The following is a 27268-nucleotide window of genomic DNA, read 5'->3' on the forward strand; positions in this document are numbered from 1 at the left end:
GTGACCAGTGAGAAGGAGCGTGCGGAGGCCGACCGTCCCGAAAGGCCCGGCGGCTGGTGCCGGTCGTCTCGCTCCTGGGCTCGGACGCGGATGGTGGACGGGGGTCCCTGGCGACTGGCGCGGTGTGTGCGAGCTGCCTGCTGAGCCCCAGCCGTTCGCTGCAAGGAGGGCTCCTGGCTGGCTGGCCGACATGTGCTCGGCTGCTGGGCTCGCTCTGCTGTCCAGGGCCCTCTGCAGACCCGTCGGATGGGCTTCTCTGCACAGGAGTCTGACGCTGAGTGCGGGCCGGAGAACTCCAGGTGACCACGGCACCTGTGCCTGCCCTCGCCGGGCCTCCTGCAAGGGCCAGCTCGGCCGCGGATGCCCTCCTGCGTCAGAGTGCAGGGTTAAACTGCCAAGGGCAGTGGGGCAACGCGCGTAGATGGAGCAGTCTGCTTGTAGGTGCCAAGGGCAGTTTACCCAAAAATCCTTTCACGCAATGGAAAACAGTGTTTTCCAGTCTGCAAGTGGCCGTCACACACACTGGATTCTTGCTAAAGCCAGTTGCTGCACCATCAAGCTGTTATAATTCCTAAAACCATGTTTCACGAAGGGAAGAACTGTACAGCATTTAAAATTAGATCATTGGGATGTTCAGTCAACGCAAACGTTCGATGAACCACAAACTAGATTACCAAAGGCAAGGCGGAAGTGTGCAGGGAGAGGAGTCCCCACTGGCCTTTGACATTGTCAGGTGGCTTGAGTAGCGAGTGGGTGGCTCAGATGTCACACTCTGTCATTGTATCCGTTGACTGAGATGTTGGGCTTTGGGGATTTCTTTTTCAGGAAGCCACTAATTCTGTCTCTACCAGTGCCTTGAAGCCTTTTCTTGGGTCTCTCTTTCCCTCCCGTTAGAGTTGAGCAGTTTTACCGCTCGGACCAACACGTGTGGAGAGCTACGCTCTTCTCACTTGGGCCAAGACGTCACCGTGTGTGGGTGGATTCAGCACCGAAGGTAAGTCGAGGCACATGGCTGAGGGATGCGTGACGTGTCCAGGGTGGTTCCCAGCCCCTCACACTCGGCCAGTCAAAGGTGTGAGCGACTTGTGCGGGGCAGTCAGGAGTCGTTGAATTTTGAGTTTCGTTCTTGTTTTGAAAGACTCCACTGGTGTCATTTTCAGAAAGCAGGATGGATGCAAACACGTGCTCTTTCTCACTGTCTGCCTCTCAGAATGACAATAGGATCTCCTGCTTTTTTCCTGTTGACTGATACATGAATGGTTTTGTGAGTGTAGATGAGGAAAGCGTGTCCTGAGAGCGGAGTGTGCTGCGTGGACGGCATGGTGCGTGCAGTGAGGCCCTCCTGGGCTGCCCACCTTCCATGTCGGGGTGCCCACCTTCCGTGTCGGGGTGCCCGTCCAGTGCCTTGCTGACGCACACCCTGGGAGGCAGCAGACCAGAGCTGCAGAGCTTGGGTCCCCAGGCAGAGCCCCGGGGTCCGCTCCAGCCTGGCCCAGCTCTGCTGCGGGCGTCTGGGCTGGGGTGGGAGAGTTCTCCGTCTCTCCATTGCTCGCCCTTCTAGTAAATACATAAACATGAGAAATTATGGGGGCTTTTGTTTGTTACTTCTTTTTCCTACTTAAATTTGGGAAGAGGAATCAGATTTTTATTACTGTGTGATGGGCAGAGTCGTGGGCAGGGCTTTTACCTGCGTTCTCACTCCTGCAGATGCCAACGGCAAGGGCTGGCTGGGGCAGAGGCAGCAGCTCCAGGCTGCTCTCCGGGGAGGCGGGCTGAGCCCCCGAGCTGGGTGCTGCTCTCCGGGGAGGCGGGCTGAGCCCCCGAGCTGGGTGCTGCTCTCCGGGGAGGCGGGCTGAGCCCCGAGTTGGGTGCTGCTCTCCGGGAGGCGGGGTGAGCCCCGAGCTGGGTGCTGCCCTCCAGGGAGGCGGCCTGCGCCTGGTTCCCTGAGCAGGCACCACTGCCTCCCAGGCTCTGCGTTGTTGGGACGGCAGGGTCACGGGTCACAGCTGGGAATTGAGCTTGGATGCAGTCACCTTCGTAACTAAACCAAGTACCTACTCTGAGCTCAGAGATCTTATTCTAATAGGTTTATTTTTCATCTTTTTCCACCCATTTATCAGACAAAACCTCTTCCTGGTCCTGAGAGATTCCTATGGGCTGGTACAAGTTGTCATTCCCCAGGATGAGGTAAGAAAAAGTTTACTACTGTCAGCTAAAATTACATGTGACATTAGCAGTCGGATAAGCTAAGTGGGTTTAAGTATGTTTGAATTTTTAAATTCAGAAGTTTATTTTTGAGAACTGAGAACTACCATAAGCAGTGTGAAGATGCGTCCCACTTAGAAAAAGGCATACTTCCAACACGTGACAGACGGCAGGCTAATCTGACCCTGGTAAGACTGCTGTAAAGCAGCAAAGACCAAAGCCCCGGGAGAACTGTGAGCCTGGGACTTGAACATAAAATGTACAGAAAAGAAAATGTAGTGGGTAGAGAAGTGTGAATTAGAACTACACAAATTGGATAGAATGGTAGTTTTTGTTATTGGTTTTTCTTTAAAATTTTTCCTTCCAAGCCCACTATGGTAGCCTAGTAGCTAAAGTCCTCTCCTTGAAAGCCAGGATCCCATATGGGTGCCGGTTCTAATTCCAGCCGCCCCGCTTCCCATCCAGCTCTCTGCTTGTGGCCTGAGAAAGCAGTTGAAGATGGCCCAAAGCCTTGGACCCTACACTTGCTTGGGAGATCCGGAAGAAGTTCCTGGCTCCTGGCTCCGGATCAGTGAAGCTTCGGCCCTTGCAGTCACTTAGGGAGTGAAACAGAGAATGGAAGATCTTCCTCTCTGTCTCTCCTCCTCTCTGTATATCTGCCTTTCCAATAAAGATAAATAAATCTTTTACAAATAAAAAATATTTTAAAAATTGCATTTATCACATTGAATCTGATTAAAACTTTAAATTTTTTTTAATTAAAGTGACAAAATATTTTTAATATATGTGCTGCTGAAGTGAGCACCTAACAAAATATTTTTAAAAATAAATCCCTGTGGCTCATAGGGCAAACGAAAGGGGCGACCTCTGCAGGACCCGGACGCGCGGCAGACCGCAGCCCGCCCCGCACACTGCTGCCTGGGCTCCAGAGTCGCTGATAGAGTGAACTGATCCAGACTGATGCAAGTGACAGTGGCTTCAGATATGTCTGTCTGGGAAAAAAAATGTGTATTTTCATTAGTGATGGTGCTGGTTTTCCTTAGAAACAGCTTTCTTAAGACTTTGCCCTGGTAGTTTGACCTGTTGCGTTACTTGAAGCAGAGGAGGTACACTTTGTCCAGTCCTGCCGTGCAGTCCTGGGGTAACCCAGTACTTCCTGAGCTGGGACTCTCAGTGTGCCCCTCGAGCCAGGGTTACTGTCGGTGACCTCTCCAGCCTCACTGCTTTCCTTGCACTTTCCCTCCTGCAGTCGGCTGCCTCGGTGAAGAAGGTTTTATGTGAAGCCCCCGTGGAATCCGTGGTGCGGGTGTCTGGGACAGTCATTCCCCGGCCTCCAGGACAAGAGAACCCAGTTAGTACCAGAAACACCTGCCGCGGCTCTGTCAGCGTGCACCTGTGCTGTGCACACAGGCAGCACAGGCGGGAGGCTGCTGGCCGTCCGGTTTACCTCGGGGCGTCCTACACACGAACCTGCACACTCCAGAATCTTCGCTGCAAACACATACCTACCTAACCACACGCCAAGGCAGTTCTTGATACTGACAGATACGAGCTGACATTGGTTGGTACCTGACAATATCAGTAACGTGCACGAGAATGGCACAGTCATTGCTGGAAGTCCATCTTGTAATGACGCACCGTAAGACTGCACAGTCTACAGTTTATTTTACAATCTCAGTTGTCTTCATGTCCTGACAAATGGTTTTTAATTTTTTTTTTCTCTCTGCAAAGAAAATGCCAACAGGTGAGATTGAAATCAAAGTGAAAACAGCTGAAATTCTGAACTCCTGCAAGAAGCTGCCCTTCGAAATTAAGGACTTTGTGAAGGTACTACCAACCCTTATTTTTTTCAAGATAAGAGCATCTGAAAAATGTTGATGGCCTGATGGCCAGTAAAGTATTTTCAAAGTTTCTTCTATAAAATTAAACCTTTTATGAAAGCAGTGTCATGGATTGTACTAATTCTGCATGGTTTTTGTTTGTTAAACCGTGTGGCCAGCACCCTTGGGGGCTCCCGGGAGTGAGCGTTGCACGCTGTGCCACGGTGCTGGCCTTAGGTCCACCATTGTTCTAAAATGACTGACTTACTTAGAAAGCAGAACAGTAGAGGGAGATGAATCATTCACGACTGACTGCCCGCGTGCGCACAGCAGCTGGCACGGAGCAGGCTGAGACTTGGGCTCCATCTCCCACCTGGGCACCTGCCAACCAGGGCGCACAGCAACAGAGGCTGCTCTGGGAGCGGAGTCAGAGCTCGACGGGGCCTCCGCAACGGCGCAGCTTAACCCTCTGCACCAAACATCTGTCCCCTGGTGTGATGTTCTAATGTGGTAGCAGTCGTTAAGCTTTTGTGGTATCTTGCTTTTTTAATCTGAGAGACAAAGCTGGGGAGAGAGTTCTCCCACCCGCTGGCTCACTTTTCAAATGCCCACAGTTGCCAGAGCTGGGCCTGGTCAGACCCAGGAAAACCCAATCCAGCTCTCCCATGTAGATGGCAGGAAGCCAGCTGAGGCGTGCCCTGCTGCTTGGCAGGGTGCACGTTAGCAGGAGCTGACACCCAGACTCGAACCTGTGTGTGCAGACGGACAAGGCCTCCTGGGACAGGCACTGTCCCACTCTCCTTAGCTGGTGTGTTTTTTTCAGACAGGTTGGAATATGAGTTTTTTGGTTGCTGCTTTATATTTTGAAATAAGATTTGTATCTAGCTTTGAAATGACCAAGTGGCATAAGGGAGTCTATTTAGACTCCGGCGGTCACCAGTATTTCTCAAGAGCAACTCTTTTATTCCCAACTGGTTAGGACCTTCCCTAAAAAAAAACTCTGTGTGTGTGTGTGTGTGTGTGTGTGTGTGTTTGAAAGGCAGAGTTACATAGAGGGAGAGACGGAAATCTTCATTCATTGATTCACCGCCCACATGGCCATAGTGGACAGGAGTGGCTAGGCCGAAGCCACGAGCTTCATCAGGGTCTCCCACGTAGGTGCAGGAGCCCAGGCACTTGGCCACCCTCCGCTGCCTTCCCAGGTAATGCAGCTGAGATCCCAACCGGCACCTCTGTGACATGCCGGCTCTGTAGACGAGAGGTTAACTCGCTGTGCCACAGCGCCACAGCGTCAGAGTCTAGCAGCTGGAGCTCACGGCACTGAGTACCCACAGATGGTTTTCACCTTTATCAGTTACACACTTACATACCTCATTTGTAGATGCATTTAATACGGAGAGCATAGTGGCTAAAGTCCTTGCACGTGCCAGGATCCCATTGGGTGCTGGTTCTAATCCCAGTGGCCCTGCTTCCCATCCAGCTCCCTGCCTGTGGCCTGGGAAGGCAGTTGAGGACGGCCCAAAGCTTCGGGATGCTGCACCTGTGTGGGAGACCCAGAGGAAGCTCCTGGGTCCTGGCTTTGGATTGGCTCAATTTGAGCCGTTGCGGCTGCTTGGGGAGTGAACCATCAGACAGAGAATCTTCCTCTCTGTCTCTCTTCCTCTCTGTATATCCGCTTTTTCCACTAAAAGTAAATAAATCTTAAAAAAAAAAATTAGCTATGCAGCCACTTCGTCTTACATGTGAGTTTCCAATACATGATCCTTTTCATTAGGAAGAGCGTGAAGTTACAGCAGCGATGCGTATCTTTCCCAGGTAAGTTGAGGTGCTTAGACAGCGAGGGACGCAAGGGCTGTCCCCTCGGAGTCCCTACGCTGTAGTCAGCGTCCATTCAGGGGATGAACTCAAGAGTTGTTTTCAAAGATCTTCGGATTATATAATTTTTTTTCAAGGCTGAACTATGAACTTCAGTGAATGGGCAAATGTTTAGTAACATAGATAAATTTCAGTCAGTGAAAGGTGATGCTAATAATGAATAGTAAACAATGTAGAATCCGTAGTAATAGCAAATGTTATTACTGAAGCTGGCAGGAGACTGTGCGGCCACACATGGCAACGGCGTGCCATCATGTTCCTTACCGATATCAGCTGCAGACCCCGCAGAAGTTTTGCAGAATTCAAACAGCATTTCTAAGCACTTTCCTCTGTCACTTTGCGTAGAAGACGGAAGCGCTTCGTCTGCGGTATCGCTACCTGGACCTGCGCAGCTCGCAGATGCAGCACAACCTGCGCCTGAGGTCGCGGATGGTCATGAAGATGCGAGAGTACCTGTGTAACATGCATGGTGAGGAAAGAGCCGGGCCCGCTCCGCGCCGCAGCTCCTCCCCGGGGCCTCTGCGGAGCCTCCTGGGTGCCGTTGGCTCAGGGGTTGTCCAGTGGAGAGCAGCTTGTGAAGGAAGCTTGGCTAAGATCCGGTGTGGGAGGGCTTGTCCTGTCCCAGGGGGTAGCTGAGGTACCTGCTGCTGGTCGGGTCGGGTCGCGTCGGGAGGCAGCAGTGCTGGTCCCTGGTCGGCGTGCTTCCTATCACGTTTGAAAGTAAGAAGGCTCCTTGTTTGTTCCTATTTATTTGTCTCTTGTTCATTTTGCTTATACGTGATTTCTTGGGCACTCTGAAATAGCCTGTGAGTTAAGCTAAACATCTCAGTGGGTCCTGGGTTTTCTTGTTTTCCTGCTGTGTTATTTTTGCTATACTCGCAGAGTGTCTAAGAAATCAGAGTAGTTCAGTAGACAAGAACCTATCAAACATTTAGAATTATTTCCAAAGTTTATCAGCTCTATGAGCAGAGTAGGATTTCACAAGAAGCTGTTAGTTCGCTTCTTGGATTTGTAGAACCAGCCCCACAGGATTGACAGTTTATTTCAACCAGAATTCCTAATGAAAAGGAGCTCACACGTTGGGTTATATTGTAGTTGACCTATTTGGCTAGTTCCAAATTCCTGTCTGTTAGATTCTGATGTTTCTTTTTAGGATTTGTAGATATAGAAACTCCAACGTTGTTCAAGAGGACCCCGGGGGTATGTATATGCCGTAAGTTAGCCTGTTAATAATGTGCTACTAGTTTTGAAACTGGACCACTTTGCCTTTTTATTCACTTAGTGCACTTTTATTTTTATCTTATTTGTTGCTCCAGTATGATCGAAATAACTAGATTCTTTTTTTTTAGAAATTGTGAACAGCGTGTGTCACTATTTTTAGTCCTAATGCTTTGTCGCCTGTGAGATCCCTTTGCCTGGATGTTTAGCGGTACAAGTCACTAAAGGACGACCCCTTCCAACCAGACCTCTTCTTCACTAAAACTCGTGCTTCTGGACTTACAGAGCTACCGTTTGATTTAGAGAAGCAGTATTGTTGCATAGGAAATGCACAAAGTCAGTCGATAACAGAATTGGGAATTCAATTCACCAAGCATACATTTAATACCAACTGTATGCAAGCAGTATTTAAAGGCTGTTAGCTGCAAGTCATCAGTGTGTGGCAGTGACTTTTGAGGAATAATTCTCTCTGTTTTGAGAACTTTTGTTTCATTAACTTCGTTGATAAGGTGTTATGCAATTATACCTTGTTTCTTTTTGTTTTTAATGATGCTGCTCTTCTCCCCATCTCTCTTTGGAAGGGTGCCAAAGAATTTTTAGTGCCATCCAGGGAACCCGGAAGGTTTTATTCCCTGCCTCAGAGTCCCCAGCAGTTCAAGCAGCTTCTGATGATCGGCGGTTTTGACAGGTGAGGTCAGACAAGGGAAGGGAAGGAAGTGAGCAGCCTCTGGCTCCCTAACAAGTTAGAGAACTAAGTTCAGAGGTTACTTAAAGAATACCCTGGGGCCTGGCATGGGAGCCTAGGGGCGAAATCCTGCCTTGTATGCACTGGAATCCCGTATGGGTATCAGTTCATGTCCCAGCTGCTCCACTTCCCATCCAGCTCCCTGCTGTGGCCTGGGCAGGCAGTAAGGGATGGCCCAGAGCTTTGGAGGCCTGTACCCACCTGGGAGACCTGGAGAAACTCCTGGCTTCAGATTGGCTCAGCTCTAGCCATTGTGGCCACTAGGGGAGTGAACCAGCAGGTGGACGATCTTTCTTTTTGTTTCTTCTCTTTTCCATAAATCTGATCTACCTTTCCAGTTAGAAATAGTAATAATAATAAAGCATGTGTCTTCCTGCGGTCATCACCGAGTTAACACTGTTTTCAATTCTAGGTATTTCCAAGTTGCTCGATGTTACCGAGATGAAGGTTCAAGACCAGACAGACAGCCTGAGTTTACTCAGGTACGAAGTTACATTCACTAGGCTTTGTTGAATGCAGGCTGATCACAGCTGAGTATTTCAAGATCAAGAGAGTATTTGGTCTACTTTACTTCTCATTACATCTAATCTATTGGATATTTAAACTAACGTACTGTTGCAGGGCTAATTAATACTTTTTTAAATCCGTTTCATAAAGACTGTGGTTATCCATTGAGGAATTCTAGACATTCCTGCAGGGTTTTATTATTATTATTATTTAATGTTTAATTTCTGCTGATTTTTCTTAAAGATTTTTTTATTTATTTGAAATGAAGAGTTAAAGAGAGAAACGGTTCCCCCCACTCCAATGGCTGTAATAACCAGGACTGGGCCAGGCCAGGATCAGGAGATTCTTACACGTCTCTTATGTGGGTGACCGTCCTCTGCTGCTTTCACCGGCACGTTGGTGAGGAGCTGGGGCCCACATCTGTGCACATGTGCTGCTGGCTCCGCACGCAGCGGCTTAGGGTGCTGCACAGCCTCGGCCCTCCTACAGTGCTTTAATGTTCATGCTATGACAAAGTTCTTAAATCTCTTGAGTATAAAGAACTAGTCATTCTGTATGTTGATGGTTATCTAATCTGTGGACTTACCAAAGTCATTAAGGTTTAGTGTCTTATATATAAAAATGTGTTATTGGACATGGAGAAGTACAGCAGTCCTGCGGTGGACTTCCCTGCGGTCCAGTGTCCACCCACTGCTCAGTAACTGCACACACGCAGTTACTGGCCTGTGAGTGGCTCCTGAAGCCAGGAGCGCTTGTGGGAATGAAACAGTTACTGTGTGTCAGACACAGCTAATGCCCCACATGCAGATTTATTCACACAGATGCGCAGTAAGATGTTGTGTTCTCTGTATTGGAACATAAGAGCAGAAAAAGGCCTGTGTGGTGGCTGCTACAGTTAGTTCCTGTGTGTTACTTTGGTTTCAGATTGACATAGAGATGTCCTTTGTGGAGCAGGCCGGGATCCAGCGTTTAGTCGAAGGCTTGCTGCAGTACTGCTGGCCCAGCGGCGGGGCTGCGCTGGCGGCCCCCTTCCCCTGCATGTCTTACGCCGAGGCTTTGGCCACGTATGGAACTGACAAACCTGACACTCGCTTTGGGATGAAGGTACTGCTGCTCCCAGGACTCCACCCCAACAGCACTGCATCCTTTCACACCAGTCTGAAAGTTGCCAGTGTTACAAAGTGTTGCGTCATAGTTTCGCTGTTACCTTTGTTGTTGTTATAACAGGAGGGAATAACAGTGCTTTAGTGTTAACAATTTTTTGCTATCTGCTGTGTTCCAAAAAGTTTTTGATTATAGTACTTGACAAGTTTTTAAGGATATTCATTCGCTTTTATTTAGGTTTTCTAAATGATTTTATTTTTATTTGAAAGGTAGAGTTACAGAGAGAGAGAAGGGGAGCGGAGAGAGTGGTCTCCATCTGCTGGTTCACTCCCCAAATGACCACAAAGGCTGGACCTGACGTTAGGATCCAGGAGCTGCTGCTGGGTCTCCCACATGGGTGCGAGGACCCAAGGATCTTGCCCAGGCCACAAGCAGGGAGCTGGATCAGAAATGGAGCAGCTGGGGCTCAAGCTATAGAATCCATACAGAAAGCCTGTGCCACGAGCAGAGGCTTCGCACACTAGGTTACAGTTCCCCTCTTTTTGTGGGTTTGTTATTTTTGCTTGTTTATTTGTTTGTTTGTTTTTCTTATTTTACCTAAAATGGTGCTAAGAAGGCAAGTGATTAAGAATTTCCTTTTGCATAATCTGTGAAGAGCATAAACATGTGAGAATGTTCATTCAGGGTTTTTTCTTATTTATTTGAGAGACAGAAAATAGGTCTTCCATCCACTATTCCCTCCTTGAAAACCTGCGTTGGCTGGGCTGGGCCAGGCCCACCATGGCAACTGAGAATGCAGTGTGGGTCTCTTGGGGGTCCCTGGCACTGCCAGCTCCCCAAGTTTGTATTGTGGGGATGCTGAGTCAACCTGGGTGCTTCGGGACCGCATGCCTGCTCCCATGTCAAATCAATATTAATACCTATCAACGTTGAGGGTGGAAGCTGAGCAGTCTCCTCTTCGGGAATCCCAGTATTTGCTCTTAGAGCGTATTATCCCTTGATTCTGTAATGACATTTCTGTATCGCATTCCGTAACACGAATCACTTACAGACTGATTTCTGCTCCAGGAATGATTGGTACTCAGATTTAAAATGAAAAAATATATGCAAAATCAATAAGAGCTTACCCATAGCTACTAACTTCACTGTTTCTTTATGCTGCTGAATGATGCAGTAAATTTTTTTTTTAAAGATGTATTTATTTCACTACAAAGTCAGATATACAGAAATGAGGAGAGACAGAGGGGAAGATCTTCCATCCGATGATTCACTCCCCAAGTGATTGCAACGGCCGGTGCTGCGCCAAGCTGAAGCCGGGAACCAGGAACCTCTTCCAGGTTTCCCATGCAGGTGCAGGGTCCCAAAGCTTTGGGCCGTCCTCGACTGCTTTCCCAGGCATAGGCAGGGAGCTGGATGGGAAGTGGAGCTGCTGGGATTAGAACCGGCGCCCATATGGGATCCCGGTGCGTTCAAGGCGAGGACTTTAGTTGCTAGGCCACGCTGCTGAGCCCCAGTAAATTTTCTTTTTAAGTTTTGTTTTTGTTTCTTAATTTGAAAGGTAGGTAGGGTTAGAGAGAAGAGACAGATCGTCCATCTGCTGGTTCCTTCTGCAAACAGACGCAAAGGCCAGTGCTGGGCCAGACTGGATCCAGGCCCTGAGCACTGGGCCATCTTGCTCTGCTTGCCCGGGCACGTTAGCAGGGAACTACATGGGAAGCAGAACAGCCAGGGCTCAAACTAAAGCTTGTATGGGCTGGTGGCATTACAGCTGCCGGCTTAGCTTGCTGAGCCACGACACTGTCATTTACTGCCCGGCCTCCTGGGCAGTCACTTCCGTCTCTGTGCCATGAGCTCCTCATCTGTTAAACGGGGCCAATCGGAGTGGCATCCTGCTGCCTGCACGTTAAACCAGTGGGTGTGCCTGAATGCCTCTGTCCTGATGGACCCGGGGAAACATTCTGGAATTTAGCAAGACCTGTTCTTTTTTTTTTGAAGATAGGTTTTATTTGAAAGGCAGAGTGACAGAGAGAAAGGGAAGGAGACATGTTTCATCCACTCGTTCACTCCCCAGGGGGACTGGACCAGGCCGAAGCCAGAGCCTGGAATTCCATCCGGGTCTCCCGTGGGTGGCAGATGCTATTGAGATCCTGGGGCTGTCTTGTGCCTTTCCCAGGCATGAGTAGGGAGCTGGATAGGAAGCCGAGTATCAGGGACCTGAACCAGTTTTCCTATGCGAAGGATGGCAGCATGACGAGTGATGGCTTTACTCCACTGCAGTGATCACTGCTCCGCAGTACCGGCCCCATTCCCTTCTGTTACAATCTTACTCGTAAAAGGTTTTAATGTAAAAATGACCTCAGTTTAGTTAACTGTTTTTGTTAACCCATTTTCCAGATTATAGATATCAGCAGTGTGTTCAGAAGCACAGAGGTTCGATTCCTTCAAGATGCGCTGAATAAGCCCCAAGGAACTGTCCAGGCCATACGTGTCCCTGAAGGAGCAGTAAGTAGACACGGCTCGCTCTTCTCTGAAATCGATGTGGGGAAGTACCGGTGTTAAACAGGGACGCACTTCAACTTCAGAGCAGTTCTGTTTATTTACAAATATGCACTTTTATGTGAAGTCCAACAGTGTCCCTAAAACTAACATGAGAACAGTAAAATTTTACAAATCTCAGTTTTCTTTGAAAATCCACAGCTTTTTTTCCTTTTAAGTAATGCTACAGTGTGCTGCCACACCTCATTGGGGATATCTTGGTTGGAAACATGAACATAAAATAGTAGCCAGTGTTCTCTCTCTAGCCCCAGTTAATCCAGAAGCTTGGAGTCCCATGGGAGCATAGCCCTGGCATGATTCCTGGTCTCCTGAGGGTTCGGTCTTAGTTAGGGAAATGGAGGAAGAGTGAGGGAGAGCAGTCATGGACTCTGAGGTGCTGGAACACGTCATCTTTCTGCACTTAATCCACCTGCTAAAGTAACTTCTAAGGGCTGTTCCAGTACCGTTTGAAGAAGACTGCTGTTTTGGATGTATATGCATATTAATTTGTTCAGGATGGGTGTGGGAATACAACTTAGGACTTTTCCCTCACTTCCATGTTCAGTGTCCATACTTCAGTCCAAACATAACAGCTATGTTTGGGTAAACTGGGTCCGTATGGTGCAACACACTTCCGTTGATTATTTATTAAGATTTATATATTGTTTCATTGGAAAGGCAGACTTCCAGAGAGGAGAGACAGAGAGAAAGATCTCCCATATCCACTGGTTCACTCTCCAAGTGGCCACAATGGCCAGATCGAAGCCAATCTGAAGCCAGGAGCCTCTTCCAGGTCTCCCGTGTGGGTGCAGGGGCGCAAGGCCCCGTGCTGTCCTCCACTGCTTTTCCAGGCCATTAGCAGGGAGCTGGAAGAGAAGTGGAGGAGCCAGGACTTGAACCGGCGCCCATCTGGAATCCCAGTGCTTGCAAGGGGAAGATGAGCCTGCTGAGCCATCTTGCTAGGCCCTACTTCATCTAGATTATGTCTCTCCAAGTCAATAGAATTACGAGATTGCAAATTAAAATGTCACTGTTTTATACCTTACATACAGAAATGCCCCATACAGTTACTGTGATAACTATAATGTCGCCCTTAGAAAAGCATTGAGATCATTTAGAAAAAGTAAAATTTAAGAATTATTAAGAACTTGAAATACATCAAATTCTGTATCTTAATTGAGCTGAAAGTACTTGTTTTTCTTTTGTAATTCAGTTGTAGACTCATTTGGAACATTTATTCTCTGTCACATTTTCAGGGTCTTGTTTGAAATGGTTGAGATCCGCATAACTGGGCAGTAGCAAGTCCCATGAGAAGCTTTAGAACTGTGTCCTTGCAAAGCTGGAATTAAATTTATATTAAATCCTATTGCGACGGGAAGACACAAGCTTTATGTTCCATTTGCTACTCTAAACCTTTAGGAATCTAAGTGCTGAATTGACTTCCACTTTCTCTTTCATCAGAAATACTTAAAAAGAAAAGACATTGAGTCCATTAGGAAATTGGCAGCTGACCACTTTAATCAGGTGAGGAGTTGATTAGAGCAGTTTTCTTTTGGGTGTTCAGTATTTTTAATGATTGCATGAGCTCTCAAGCTGGGAGGGGGGGTGTGTTTTATGTTAATGTATTTATTTGAAAGGCAGAGCAACTGAGAAAGAGATCTTCCTGTTGGGTTGACCCCACGGATGCTGCTGAGAGCGCTCTGGGCCAGGCTAAGCCAGAATCAGGAGCTCGGTGCTGGTGTCTGACGTGGGTCCAGGGGCCGTCGTCCACTGCCTTCCCACTTCCCGTGACCATTGAGAGGAAGCTGGACTGGGGGTGAAATAGCCAGGATTCAAACCAGCATCCTAACAGTAGATGTGGACGCCACAAGCAGCGATTTAATGCACTGTAACAGAAGTTTTTGAGCCACTTGTTTTTGCTTCTTTATTTGTGAAGATTTTTTTTTTGAAAAGCAGATTTTACAGAGAGAAGGACAGACAGAAAGATCTTCAATCTGCATCTCCAAGTAGCCACAATGTCCAGAGCTGAGCCAATCCGAAGCCAGAAGCTAGGCGCTTCCTCCCACATGGGTGCAGGGTCCCAAGGCTTTGGGACGTCCTCCTCTGCCTATCTAAGCCACAAACAGGGAGCTGGAGGGGAGGTGGAGCAGCCGGGAAACAAATTGCAGGCAGAAGATTCATATCAGCACCAGTTGAAACACCTATTATTTCCAGTCATTCTTTGGCTTTTCTTTTACTCATGTTTTTTAAGATTTATTTATTTTTATTGGAAAATCAGACTTACAGAGAAAGGGAGAGATAGAAAGATCTTCTATCCACTGGTTCACCACCCAAGTGGCCACAACAGCCAGAGGTAATCTGATCCAAAGGCAGGAGCCAGGAGCTTCTTCTGGGTACAGTATCCCAAGGCTTTGGGCCTTCCTTGACTCTTCCCAGGGCACAAGCAGGGAGCTGGATGGAAAGTGTAGCTGCTGGGATATGAACTGGTGCCTGGATGGGATTCCGGCATATGCAAGGGATAGCTACTAGGTTACTGCGCCAGGCCCCTTGTGTTCATTTTTAGAGTGTGATTCTGAGACGTCAACCTGAACAACCTACATCACCATGAAGTAGAATGGGAGGAGAGAGATTTGGCATCACTCCTGTGTTCCATACAGAAGCCCTGGGTTCAGGTCCATCCACCTTGCAGTCCCAGCTTCCTGCTGGGGTGCACCTGGGACCTAAGCTGTCTGTGTGGCAGATTGCCTTGTCCCAGCTCCTGGGCTCACGGGGCATCACAGCCTCTGTGGAATGAGCGTGCACCCGGGTCCTCTGCAGCTCTGGCCTCTGGCTGCAGCTTCCTGCTGCTACGGGCCTGGAGGGCAGCATCAGGCCCAGCAGGTGTGTTCCCATCCGTGCGAGAGGCCTGCACTGAGTTCTCGGATCTTTTCTGGCCCAGCCGAGGCTATCTCAGAGCCCTGCACCGAGTTTCCGGATCCTTTGCCTAGACTCTGGCCCAGCCGAGGCTATCCCAGAGGCTGTCTCGGGCACTGGGGAGTGAAGCAGCAGGTGGGAGCTGCTCTGCCTCTCAAAAATAAAGGACAGTTGTCTGGCCTTGTGACTGAAACACCCCGCCACACTCAGTGTGTGGGTTCAGTGCCTGAGTGGGACTCCGGAGCCCAGCTTTCTGGGTGCTGTGCTCGCCTCTCAGCCTTGGGCCTCAGCCGGGGCCTGGCCACTGTGGACGTGGGCCAGCTGAGCCAGTGATCAGGGTGTGAGTGCTCCCCTCCAGACCAAGTTAGAAAGATGAATAGAACCGACGTGCACGAGGGTGACGTCATTGCTCCTGCGCTGTTTTGGAGTTTGAATTTGCCTTTGACAGTTTGTGCTCTTGGCTTAGTGCACGGTAATCCTAAGATAGAGAACAAGACTGAGAAGTAAACATTGGTTAAAAAGTTGAATTACCTATTCAAAAGGCAGAGTACAGAAAAAGCATTCTTTGTCTTTTTTTGTTTTTGTCTCCTTTCTTAAATTTATTTTTATTTGGAAAGAAAATCACAAAAAGAGAGAGGTCTTGTCTGCTAGTTTTGTTTGTTTTAATGCTGCAGTTGCTTTAATCTTGGGCAGTTTTTAGTTGTCTGTATGTATTTAAGAAAGGCTTTTTCTAAAAAAAAATGTTTTGTTTTTATGTGTCTAAAGGGCAGGACTACAGAAATCTTCTCTGCTGGTTCATTCTCCCAAGTGGCTGTAACGACCAGGGATCATCAGGCTGAGTGAGCCTAGAGCTAGGAGCCTCTTCCAGGTCTCCCATGTGGGTGCAGGGCCCAGGACCCGGGCCGTCCTCCGTCTCCCATGTGGGTGCAGGGCCCAGGGCCCGGGCCGTCCTCCACTGCTCTCCCAGATGCATTTTAGGGAGCTGGATTGGAAATGGAACAGCCAGGACTTGAACTGGCACCTTTATGGGATGCCAACACTGCAGGCTGTGGCTTAATGCATTGTGCCATCCTGCTGGGCCCTAAGAAAGGCGTTTTCAAAGCTGCTTGGTAGCACAGGACCCGTGGATGAACTTTACAGGTGGTCAGCTTTAGTTACAGGTGCACAGCAAGGACCCTGGCTGTCACACGGGGCAGTCAGGGCCCAGGAGCAAGACGCCTCTCCTGGACCCTGGGGGTAAGATCGGCTCTGCGGCTTCTTTGTCCTAACGTTTTTGAGAAGTAGACAGAGACACCTCCCGTGTTTTTGATTCTTAAATCTTTGCAAACAGCTAGAACCAAGCCAGCCAAAACCAGGAACCAGTTGTTCAATCCAGGTCCCAGGTAGCAGGAAGCTGGCCTTGGAAGCCCAGCAGTTCTTGAATGCAGTCACTCCAATGTGGGATATATGCATCATTTCTTGGCCAAACATGCACACACCCCAAATTCTACTTTTCTAGAAAAATGTCAGTCTTTTTCTCAATCACAGGAAGTCTTACCTGTATTCCTGAAAGCCAGTACAAGCTGGAATTCTCCAGTAGCCCAACTTATAATGGAGGAACAAAGATTGGAATTAATGAGACTAATGGAGGTCCGGGAGGAAGATGTGATCTTCCTAACTGCTGGAGAACATAAGAAATCGGTAAGAAAAATCACCATTAAATATGTGTGTTGCTGATGTTGAATAATGTCTGGCTTCTCTCATGCACACAATGCCTATGTGAAGTGGGACTGCTGTGCGTAACTTGTAGTGCAAGCAAGTATCTTTCAGGACTTTTTTGCCTTTTTCTAGTCAGCTTCTCACTTGTGTTGGCATTGTTGTCTCAGATTAGATCTAATTAGGATAATGACTTGGGTGGAGGGTTGTTAATTGCACAACCGGGAAAAAAATTTCCATTATCAGAATTTTGAAGATGAAGAAATGGGGTGGTCTCACATGTTTGTGCGTAATGCATTGCTGAGGATGTGGAGGGAGTGCAGAGCGCTGCAGCCCTGCACCCCTTGGTCAAGGCCAGCCGTGTCGTCCACAGGGCAGCAGCAGCTAGCAGGCCCTGGCCAAGTCCCACTCTGCAGGGCTCAGCCTCAGGGAAGCTGCTCACTGGCCACTCCTGCCGCCAGCTCTGCGTTTCTGCCTTCTGTTTGCAGTGCTCTGTGCTGGGCAGACTGCGGCTGGCGTGTGCTGACCTGCTAGAAGCGAGAGGCGTGGCGCTGCGCGACCCGGCTCTGTTCTCTTTCCTTTGGGTGGTGGATTTCCCACTCTTCCTTCCCAAGGAGGAAAATCCCAGAGAGCTGGAATCGGCCCATCATCCGTTCACTGCCCCCCACCCCGACGACATCCACCTCCTCTACACTGAGCCCGAAAAGGTACCAGGACCGTTTCTGGATGGAAGGGACTGTGTCACATCAGGGAAAGAACTGAACATTGCAGTCTGAAGAGAGGTGGGATGCTGTTCTGGAAGCCCCCGAAGAAACAAGCCAGTAGTTCATGCGTTGTCCTTATGTGCAGGCTGCCGTGATTTGCAGCTTTAGAACAGAGGTTTTGGCTAACATGCAGGCCCTGTGGCCCCTCTAGGTGCGCAGCCAGCACTATGACTTGGTTCTAAACGGCAGTGAGGTGGGCGGTGGCTCTATCCGGATTCACGACGCGGAGCTGCAGCGGTACATCCTGGCAACGCTGCTGAAGGTAACGTCGCACCTGCTCTCAGTTCTGTCCCAGACTTGTCAGTTTGGGTGGCTGTCTGCTCTCAGCTTCTCTTTCTGCCTTTAGTGTAAGACTTGGAGAAGGGAATGTGTGTGAGTGCTTGCCGTGTGCTGGGTGCTCCCTGCAGCTCCCAACGGTTCATCTTCACACCCGACCTGGAGCACACAGATACCCGAGGCAGCTTAATGAACTTGCCCAGAGTCACACGTCACACAGAAGTAAGACGAGGCAGGACTCAGTCGATTCCAAGCTTCCAACCTCTGCACTTCTCCAACACAAAGCTGCCTTCTAGATCAGACAGTGCCAGAGAAAGGGACTTGAAAAGCTGTTGTGTTACTTTATAGGTTACTGCATTTGCTGTATTTATAGTATATATCAATGATGGCAAGTGGAGTAATCGGGATTTTACAAAGAAAGCACCTAGACGTGTGCAAACCCAGCAGTGTGTAGTTTGTTGGTGATTCTCCAGAAGGCTCGAGTAGGCTCCAGAATAAACAGGTCGAGAGAGTCTGGACCTGAAGATCATTGTCTGGGTTAGCTAACAAGCCTGAGGTGGGACTGAAGGATTCCGAACGTTAGACTCCCCCTTTAGTTTTAAGGGCATCGCCCAGTCTGTTGCCTTTTTCCCTCTGCTGCACCAAAGCCGCCGCTCGGGGGCTCCGTTGCGAAGCTTCTCCGAGCAGCTAGCGCAGTCCCCTTCCCTGCGCACAGGGCTTCGTGCCCTGTTGCACGTTAAAACACAGCAGCCTAGAAAGCATTCCAACCACAGTGGTGCTTGGTCCCATGCCAGGCTCACTGGGAAGCTGCCCCCTTTGCTCCTGACCTGTAGTCTGCTTGGACAGGCTGCCCCACTGCACTCAGTCACCGGCTCCACGGCCTGTCCTCGGCCCTCCTTCTCTCCTGCCTCCCAGCAGGACTTCCCTGACGCTGGTGCCCGGGGTCCCCGTAGCAGGACGTTCTGCTTGCTATCCTGCCCGCAGGGTCCACCTGCTGGATTGTAACCGCTGCAGTAGTAGCTGCATGTGCCAGGTACCAGGGGTCTTGCTACCTGTTGTAATCATCTTTCCCCAATGATAAAGCCCTTGAAACTGCATTTTTGGCATTTTCCTGATGAATTTCTAAGTCATGTTGAGTTTTTTGCATTCAGTCTTAACGTTTTTAAGTGAATGGCACTCAGTGACCTTCAGTGTATATTTAAATTGAATTATCTTGTGAATTTCAGGAAGATGTGAAATTGCTGTCCCATCTACTCCAGGCTTTAGAGTACGGTGCACCCCCTCATGGAGGAATTGCCCTAGGTAAACAACTTGTCTTGTTATTTACTTGTTTATTTATTTGAAAGGCAGAGTTAGAGAGAGACGCCTTCCACTGTTGGTTCCCTTCCCAAGTGGCCGCCCCAGTGAGGGGCCTGAGGACTTGGGCCGGCCTCCACTGCCTCCCCAGCCATCAGCAGGGAGCCGGATGGGAGGTGGAGCAGCCCTTATGGGGGAGCTTCATCCACTATGTCATGGCGCTGACATCAGGTTTATGTCTTTATTTCAGTATTGTATTTTTTTAAAATATGTATGTCACCACTTAATAAAGACAAAAGTAAAATTTACTTCTGAAAGGTTTTTTAAATAGAATAAAACTTCAGAATCTCCATCCAATACTGCTGATGCTTGGAAGCATAATCGCCTTGTTGGAGTCTGGAAAGCACTGCCCAAGGGCATCCAGCTTGAAGAAACAGGAGCGTGGAGTGCCTGCTGCTCCCCAGGGTTTTTCTCTTTGCTGCTCTTATCACTCAGGGAAGAATGAGGAATGCTAGGAAGCCCACCTAGACTGCAGGCTACGCTGCTGCAAGCAGGACTTTTTGCAGCTGCCCCCAGAGCACTCAGTTGTTCAATCTGTTAGGGCTTTTAGTAAACTCCTGCTTAAGACATCACTAATTGGGCCCAGCACAGTAGCCTAGGAGCTAAAGTCCTTAACTTGCATGCGGCAGAATCCCATATGGGTGCCAGTTTGAGTCCTAGCTGCTCCACTTCCCTTCCAAATCCCTGCTTGTGGTCTGGGAAAGCAGTCGAGGACGGCCCAAAGAGTTGGGACCCCGCACCCACACGGGGGACGTGGAAGAGGCTCCTGGCTTTGGATCAGCTCAGCTCAGCTCTGGCCATTGCAGCCATCTGGGGAGTGAACCAGCAGATGAAAGATCTTTCTGTCTCTCTTTTTCTCTGTGAGTCTGACTTTCCAATAAAAATAAATAAATCTTTAAAATAAACAAACAAAAGAACTCCCTGATTTTGGTGGCAGTTAGTCAGAGCAGCATGTGAACGTTAGTCCTCAGCGCTGTCCCAGAATGAGACAGAAAAGAATCAAACAAAATTCTATCTGCTTGTGGTTTGTTAAGTATTCTTGTGTATCTCAGGTCAGTTTCATTGGTGTTGCTGATGGGGCAGGTGCTTGCAGAGTCCCTGGGTTTGGTTCCCAGCTCCCTGCTCCTGCCATCACAGCTCAGGGAGGTATAGGCCTGTGGAGTGAGCCGTCAGATGAGGGTGCTGTCTATTCCCCGGCAAGCCAGTAGCCAGGAGCACAGCCCCGTGCGGTCCTTCCCAGCATCCCGCTGCACTTGTCGGCTGGTAACTTTGTGCTTTACTCACAGGTCTAGATAGGCTCACGTGCCTTGTCACCGGAGCTGCAAGCATCAGAGACGTCATAGCCTTCCCCAAGTCCTTCCGGGGATATGACCTCATGAGCGGGGCCCCGGACTGTGTCCCAGCTGAGGAACTGAAGCCCTATCATGTCCAAGTCTCGTGGCCAGCAGACTCGGACGAGAGCTCAGCCAGCCAGCCACAGCACCAGGAAAGCTGAGCGTTTGCACTTGGTCCTCTTTGCTTCTCCCAAGACTGAGATTCCACGCAGAGGGCTGGCGCGAGCGGCCGTCCGCTGAAGGAGTTCGGACAGCGCTCTTCACAGTGAAGAAGTAGAACATTCTGGCTTCTGACTTGATACACGCATCGTTGAAATGTTTTGGTAGGAGCTTCATCAAAGTTCCTTCACTCGTGAAAGACGGTTCTTACTTGGAGCGATGTAATGAATGGCCTAGTGTTTTTCTGATTATCTTCTTCATATCCAGATATTCACTAGAACAGATATAGTCAGATAACATGGAAATATGTCTGTTAGATTGATCAATTGATGAAGGATCATAAATCAAACTTTATAGTGACATTTCAGCTGCCAACGTAATATAGAATACAAAGCATCGCTGAACTGCCAGTCAGGAAATACTCAGTGTTTCATCTTAATCATGTTACATACCCTTCCTTCCTGCTTTTGTAAAACGTACATAACTCTTGCCCTCTGTCAGACAAGCTGGCGAGAGCTGGGACTGGGGCAGGGATGAACCTGGCCAGGCTGGGCCACAGCACCTACCAGGTCCCCGGCTAGACCACTAGGCTCAATCCCCGACCTGAGGGAAATTCACATAGATGTATCATCCAATCTTGGACCACCTGTTGTAGGAATCGGCCGCCTAGTTGGTGATTCCCCTGCAAGAATACAGAGCATACCCATTCGGAAGACGACAGCCAGCTCATCTAAGTCAGTGGAGGACTCCGAGTATGTCATAGGATGGGAAGAAGGGCAGGTTGAACAGCAGGCCAGGCTTTTAGTGGGCATCTAGGTCTGTGAACACTGAGCCAGACATGGACAGCCAATATGCCTTAGAATTTCTCACCTCTAATGCAATGAAGTGGACAACTTCTCATAACAGTCAAAACCATTCAGATAACACCTGGGGACCAGTTTTACCCTCATCAGCTCGCAAAGCTGATGTCGAACGGCTATCTCTGTCCTCAGGCGCCACCGACGTAGTCTGACCATCCCCCTCCCCGCCCTGGCCAGAATCAGGAAGAGAAGAAGGTACTTGGTAATGTGGGTGAAAATGCTTTGAAAAACTATGTAAGATGATGTTATCCGGGGCCTAGTAGCTAAAGTCGTTGCCTTGAACGCCCCGGGATCCCATATGGGTACCAGTTCTAATCCCAGCAGCTCCACTTCCCATCCAGCTCCCTGCTTGTGGCCTGGGAAAGCAGTGGAGGACAGTCCAAGGCCTTGGGACCCTGCACCTGCATGTAGGGGACCTGGAAGAAACTCCAGGCTCCTGATCAGCACAGCACCGGCCATTGCGGCCACTTGGGGAGTGAATCGTTGGAGAGAAGATCTTTAAAAAATGATATTATCCGGGCCCAGCGGTGTGGCCTAGCGGCTGAAGTCCTCGCCTTGAACGCCTCGGGATCCCATATGGGCGCCGGTTCTAATCCCAGCAGCTCCACTTCCCATCCCAATCTCTGCTTGTGGCCTGGGAAGGCAGTTGAGGATGGGCCAAAGCCTTGGGACCCTGCACCCGTGTGGGAGACCCTTGACATTCCTTGGGTTTAAATACTGTTTTATACAGGAGCCCTCAAAAAGTTCAACAAAGTACACTCTGAAAAAACTGCATGGATTTCAGATTTTTGTTGCACCAAAACAATTTTATTTTATTAGTGTTGATGCTTACATTATTGGTTAGGGTGGGAAGGGTTGAGGATCAGGGGAAAGTGGGTGAGACCTTTGTTTACATATTCTTTTTCTTCTTCCAGTCTATGGGAGAGAGGGGCATACAAGAGGAGAAACCCTTCCCGGCCTCCCCACCGCCGCATCACCCGGGGGATGGCCAACTGCCCCCCAATGTCACCCAGGGGCCCCATGTTGGAGCGTTTTCTGAGGGTTCTGCTCATGTGGTTTCGAGAGTTCTGGGATGCTGCTGGTATCACCGCTCCAAGGATGAGGAAAACCTTCCGAGGTCAACTAGCTGTCATAGTCCACCTCCGAGTCTCCATTGGCCCAGATATTTGCTGTCAAACTTCACTGGGGTAGTTGATGAGCTTGTTCTGCCCTCCATCCTCAGCAAACCAATGGGTGCTGCAGCCCAGCCCTGCCCTGCCTAAGGCACTGAGCCATCACGTACCACAGGGGCAGCTGCAGCCCAGTCACAGCAACCCCCAGTAGCCACCAATGGACTGGGCCCCCAGCTTTAGTTCTTGTGCCTGCCAGCATATGCAGTGGACTGGTCCACTTTGCCCCAGATCCTACTGAGATTTCATATACATCATTTGTCATTGAAGCCTAACTCAACCCAGTTGTCCACTATTCAGTCCACACTCATGCTACAGGAGCCACCACCTGTTCAGCTGGACCCGCCTCCAGTCCTGGCTCTCCTGCTCACCAGAGTTGCAGCCCATCAGAGCCCACAGCCTCCCCACTGGCCCAGAGCTCGCACTCTCCAGGTGGCTCTGCAATCTAGCTTGACATTTACCACCAGTCCCAGCACTTGCCAGCTGATGGTGTGAGAGAGAAAGCCCAACATCCCTGCCCTTGCGCACCAAAGCTTTACATTTCGTTTTGTGATTTTTCTAAGGCTTGTTTGAAAGAGTTTGGACAGCAGGAAAGGGAATCTGGTCAGTCTGAAGCAGTAACCGGCCACCCCACCCGTCTCCCCTATGGGTGCTGTTTGGCCCATCTGTTGGCTTCCCACAGGTTTACAGGGAGCTGGATCTGAAGTGAAGCCAGGCCTTCCAGCAAGGATGCTGGGATCAGACAGCTCTACACACCATACCACAGCACCAGCGCCTTCCATTAACTTGTCAGGACACAAGTATGACTGGATGCATTGAACCAATCACAAAACTGAAAGCTAGGCTAATTAAAAATCTCCTCCCACCTTCAATTGGGCTGTGCAGGGAGGAATTTGGCCTGACTGGCTAGGATGAAGGTAGCCCTCATTGGAGGTGCAGGCTTGATTTCCTGACTACTGTTAACAGCTTCTTCCAACAGTCCTGGGACGCAGCTGCAGTGAGCTGGTGCTGAGGATCCCGGCGTGCCAGGCCCAGCTGTATCTAAAAGGCACAGATCTCCCACCTGCTGCCTCACTGTGCTAATGGCTGCAGCAACAGAGCGGAGTGGATGGCAGTTGAACCATCCTGCCCTGCTTTCACAGTGCCAGCCCCCAGGGGCTCCACTTGCAATGTGCCTGGGACAACTCTCAGCCAACCACACTGGGACTCCTGGCTTTGCAAATGGAGCCCCTGGGGGCTGGCACTGTAGCTCCACACTTGGAGGAACCAGCATCCCATATAGTTGCTCTAACTCCAATCCAGCTCTGCTTGTGGCCTGGGCAAACTGGCTGGCAGCCTAAAACTTGGGACCTTGCACCCACATGCCAGGTTGGGGAGTAAACGAAATGGAGTTATCTACCTTTCCAGTAAAAATATTCAAAACTAGCTTGATAATGTGGTCAGAAGAACAATCCCTCTGCCTTCAAGAGGCAGTAGAAACTGTCCCCTGAAATGCAGGCCCCCAGTGCCTCAGCCCAGCAGCTTTGCGCTGCTCCTACTCCACTGCCGGGATTCCATTCAGACCATGTTCAGAAGTACCCTGGTCCCACCACTCATTCACCGCTCAACTTCCCTCCCTCCCCATTCAAGCACAAAACATCACTCCAGATCATTTGCAAAAATTTATTGATATTTCAGATGTTCACCGTCTCTTCCAGAAGCATGCGAACAACTCCCTGCAAGACAGACAGCACCGTCAATGCCAGTGGATGCACATGGCCATGCTAGCCACTGCTAGCCAGAATATCAGATCTGTTATCTCCATCAGGTTATCAGTGAGAGAGTTCAAGCTGAGGTGAGATCATCATGTATTCTGGTGTCTAGGACGGGCTGTTTGTTCCGGCCCTCACCTTTCCTGGGGGTGGCGTCTCACGGCTGTCGCAGACCTGAAGACAAAGGGCATGTGTTAGTAATAAGAAAGAAACCTTGTGTGCAGGGCTTGCTTTCACAGCAGCCTCAGTGTTTAGATGGAACGGTTTGCAGGTGATATCATTCTTTTTCATTTGGCAGAATCATTGCATCACTGGCTGCATTTCAAGTCACATTCAAATCGACAAAGTGGCTGGCTTACCTTCATGTCTCCATGGTTGGAGTACATGAGTCCATTAGCTTCTCCAATGTCCCTCCTTGGTCCTGAAATCAAGGACAGTTACACATACAGCAACTGCATTAGTACAAATCCTTAGCTGAAGCAATAGCCAGATTCCCTCTAACAGTTGGTAGCCAGATACATCAGATAGGAGCGAAAGACTTAGTACTGCTCATCAGTGCCAGTCAGCTGAACTATGTTCTCATCACTGTACCGGCTTCCAGACCGTTCTAAAGAGGCCCCCAGTCGGCCGTACCTGTGCTTCAGGACCTGGTCCTGCATGTGCTCGAGCCAAGCTCACATGTCAGACCTGCAAAAATGTAGGCAAACTTAACGGCGGGCAGTTAACGGACATTTTCTGAAAGCTTTCTGCCACTGTTTCAGTGTAGAGTGGTGTCCTCATCCTCTTTCAGAGAGATTCCCATCTGTTTTAACTGTATGTCATCATCAACAGCCTCTTTGAAACAACCCAAGTCTGCAAGGATACACACCTGCAAGCAGGCTCCAGGCTCTGCACCTGCAAAGAGTCACTTCTTTAGACCGTATCCCTTGTGATGGAAGCCCACGCCCCTCGACGCTGCACTTCACACGTTAGCTACAGCCTCAACAAAACAGCCCCAACTGGGAGATGCCAGGAGTAGTCCTTACCCCGCCATCCAACCTCCCACATTACCCATAGCCCCCGACTGCGAGATGCCCGGAGTGCGCCCTTACCCCACCATCCACGGGCAGCAGCAGGTAGGCAGCTGCTAGAAAAGAAACGGAACTTTGATCCAAACACTAAGTACTAGCCAAATTCTTCTCAAAACTGCATGCGATAGGGTTCTTCAGCACACTCTTGTCCACATGCTTGCTTCAGGTCAGACATTTGATCAACATCATTACAGAAACCCTGGTTAGTGTGTGCTCAACGACACTCGGGCCGCAGGCAAGCAAGGCTAGTTAGTCCCCAGCAGCTGCCGCTGTCACCTCACAGCTAGTCTTCCCATATAACACTTACCAAGCGACAGCCGCTCGAAGACAACGCAAGGCCTCACCTAGGAAACAGGGTGGACCTGAGTGTCCAAAGCCAATCACCCCTCAACCCGCACCTGATAAACGCTTCATGTCAGTTAGAGCTAATAAGACCTTCACAGTCCCTCAGTACTGCTCTATCATCATTCACGACGCATTTGCAAGTGTTAGTAATTGTAACTGGGAAGAACTAGCTTTGCTGCACTCAGCTCCCGGACCACGCCTGCTCACCGACCAAGAATGTCATCTGTGGCCTCACTGGTTTGCCCAGTCCCCTTGTTCCACCCGAACTCCAATCCTACTCACCATTTTCCGCTCCCAGCTTCGGGTGTTAACACCTACAAAGAGATTGACACATTCTAAAGCTAGATGTTGTGCTGTTTACACAATTAGTTAACAGCATCCAGATACGTCAGTCCAATGATGCATATCTTCAAAATCCATTCTGATGAACTATGCAAGCATCATAGTATCCGTTCCTTGCTTCCCAGCGGGCTCCCATCCCAGTTCCCACAGCCCTGGAATCCTACCCTGTCAGCCGCGTGGCTCCAGAGACCCCTCAGCTGCCGGCACACTGCCAAGACCTGGAAGAGATGGCTCAGGTCACCTCTCGGCTGTCCCCACGCTTCCCCGAGGCCCCAGGTCCCGTGCCTCAGCCAGGAGATCGGTGGTTACAAGTCTCGTCACACTTGCAGTCAAGAGTAGCAAATACAATGTCATCATTTTGGCACACTGTCCCTCAGGCTCATTCCCCAGACCATTCGTGATCTCACCTCGGTTCCTCCTCGTCCTGGGCATGGAGCTAGGAACAAAGCAGACGCAGCAGCGTGAGAAACCTCGCCGCCACCCCTCAGTGCCACCAAAGTGCTTCAGACAGCCTCAGAACGTCACTTCTCAGAAATCCCTTCTGTCCACTACTCTTACACCATCACGGGCTGATCCGAGGACGTTCCTGCAGCCTTCCCGTGCTGCTCACCTTGTCCGCGAGAGGCCATGTCCAGGCGCACTGCATCCGCATCTGGTGGGTCTCCGAGAGGACGGGCCGAGGCTGGAGGACTCCTAGAGGACGAGCAAAGGCTGCGGGACTCCGAGGACGGACACAGGCTGATGCACCTGCTCGGGTCCCGACCCACCGGGCCTCGGAGCGTTCCAGCACGCCGCACTGCGGCACGCGGCTCCGGGCCACGAGCCGCCATCAGAGCCGTTGGCATTCATCAGCGCTCTCAGATGTCCCTACCAACACAGGATTCATCAGGGGCGGCCACGTGAGCCGGGCGCCTCCGCCCAAAACCAGGGCCGGCGGGGACTGAGCCCGGGGTGCAATCCCACAACATCCTCTTGTGAATCAGGCAGAGGAACGCAAGGGACGCACAAGCGACTCCGCTCTCAGCGTCCTCGTTACTGCACAACCAGGACCCCACCCCCCCCCGCGAAACCCGGAAAACCCGTTCTTAACACGGAAAGCAACGAACCCGACCAGCAGCCATCAGAACCCAGCCTGGAAAGACTGAAATGGCGCCCGGGCTACGGTATATATGGGCGCCTTTCCGTGACGTCATGACGCACGCTTCCCTTCTGCGTCCTCCCCAAT

The 27268-nt window shown here is 50.0% G+C and overlaps 1 protein-coding gene and 10 non-coding genes across 12 annotated transcripts; 1 reads left to right on the forward strand and 10 right to left on the reverse strand.

Moving 5' to 3' along the window:
* The first annotated feature begins 178 nt into the window (after positions 1-178).
* On the forward strand, positions 179-20587 carry DARS2 (aspartyl-tRNA synthetase 2, mitochondrial). Of its 2 annotated transcripts, XM_004596301.2 has the most exons (17): positions 179-299; positions 895-994; positions 2121-2187; positions 3455-3556; positions 3937-4032; positions 6246-6369; positions 7054-7100; positions 7700-7806; positions 8276-8345; positions 9295-9474; positions 11869-11976; positions 13471-13533; positions 16450-16602; positions 17106-17324; positions 17533-17643; positions 18884-18959; positions 20300-20587. In XM_004596301.2, exons 1-17 carry the CDS (start codon positions 191-193, stop codon positions 20506-20508), a joined length of 1941 nt encoding a protein of 646 aa, XP_004596358.2. In that variant the 5' UTR covers positions 179-190; the 3' UTR covers positions 20509-20587. The 2 variants fall into 2 exon arrangements, with proteins under 2 accessions (XP_004596358.2, XP_058516670.1); XM_058660687.1 differs by lacking the exon at positions 2121-2187.
* A 3726-nt stretch (positions 20588-24313) lies between these two features.
* LOC118760398 (small nucleolar RNA SNORD81) lies at positions 24314-24390 on the reverse strand. The gene has a single exon (XR_004996762.2). It is a non-coding gene; the product is annotated as a small nucleolar RNA SNORD81 (small nucleolar RNA).
* A 136-nt stretch (positions 24391-24526) lies between these two features.
* Positions 24527-24603, reverse strand: LOC118760400 (small nucleolar RNA SNORD47). Its single transcript, XR_004996764.1, has one exon. It is a non-coding gene; the product is annotated as a small nucleolar RNA SNORD47 (small nucleolar RNA).
* A 195-nt stretch (positions 24604-24798) lies between these two features.
* LOC118760403 (small nucleolar RNA snR60/Z15/Z230/Z193/J17) lies at positions 24799-24880 on the reverse strand. Its single transcript, XR_004996767.1, has one exon. It is a non-coding gene; the product is annotated as a small nucleolar RNA snR60/Z15/Z230/Z193/J17 (small nucleolar RNA).
* A 156-nt stretch (positions 24881-25036) lies between these two features.
* Positions 25037-25119, reverse strand: LOC118760399 (small nucleolar RNA SNORD79). The gene has a single exon (XR_004996763.2). It is a non-coding gene; the product is annotated as a small nucleolar RNA SNORD79 (small nucleolar RNA).
* A 367-nt stretch (positions 25120-25486) lies between these two features.
* On the reverse strand, positions 25487-25550 carry LOC118760408 (small nucleolar RNA SNORD78). The gene has a single exon (XR_004996772.2). It is a non-coding gene; the product is annotated as a small nucleolar RNA SNORD78 (small nucleolar RNA).
* Positions 25551-25768: 218 nt separating this feature from the next.
* Positions 25769-25829, reverse strand: LOC118760402 (small nucleolar RNA SNORD44). Its single transcript, XR_004996766.2, has one exon. It is a non-coding gene; the product is annotated as a small nucleolar RNA SNORD44 (small nucleolar RNA).
* A 253-nt stretch (positions 25830-26082) lies between these two features.
* On the reverse strand, positions 26083-26150 carry LOC118760406 (small nucleolar RNA SNORD77). The gene has a single exon (XR_004996770.2). It is a non-coding gene; the product is annotated as a small nucleolar RNA SNORD77 (small nucleolar RNA).
* Positions 26151-26325: 175 nt separating this feature from the next.
* LOC118760397 (small nucleolar RNA SNORD24) lies at positions 26326-26407 on the reverse strand. Its single transcript, XR_004996761.1, has one exon. It is a non-coding gene; the product is annotated as a small nucleolar RNA SNORD24 (small nucleolar RNA).
* Positions 26408-26552: 145 nt separating this feature from the next.
* LOC118760409 (small nucleolar RNA SNORD75) lies at positions 26553-26614 on the reverse strand. Its single transcript, XR_004996773.1, has one exon. It is a non-coding gene; the product is annotated as a small nucleolar RNA SNORD75 (small nucleolar RNA).
* A 249-nt stretch (positions 26615-26863) lies between these two features.
* On the reverse strand, positions 26864-26941 carry LOC118760401 (small nucleolar RNA SNORD74). Its single transcript, XR_004996765.2, has one exon. It is a non-coding gene; the product is annotated as a small nucleolar RNA SNORD74 (small nucleolar RNA).
* Between the last annotated feature and the right edge of the window lie 327 nt (positions 26942-27268).

Source organism: Ochotona princeps, chromosome 2, assembly GCF_030435755.1.
Source record: "Ochotona princeps isolate mOchPri1 chromosome 2, mOchPri1.hap1, whole genome shotgun sequence".
Taxonomy (NCBI): domain Eukaryota; kingdom Metazoa; phylum Chordata; class Mammalia; order Lagomorpha; family Ochotonidae; genus Ochotona; species Ochotona princeps.

Bases quoted from the DNA above. Each gene is read 5' to 3' on its own strand.
- DARS2 (XM_004596301.2), top strand. From the start codon at position 191: ATGTGCTCGGCTGCTGGGCTCGCTCTGCTGTCCAGGGCCCTCTGCAGA. The intron at 4,033-6,245 runs GTACTACCAACC...CACTTTGCGTAG, and splicing joins AAATTAAGGACTTTGTGAAG to AAGACGGAAGCGCTTCGTCT. The intron at 17,325-17,532 runs GTACCAGGACCG...TGGCCCCTCTAG, and splicing joins TCTACACTGAGCCCGAAAAG to GTGCGCAGCCAGCACTATGA.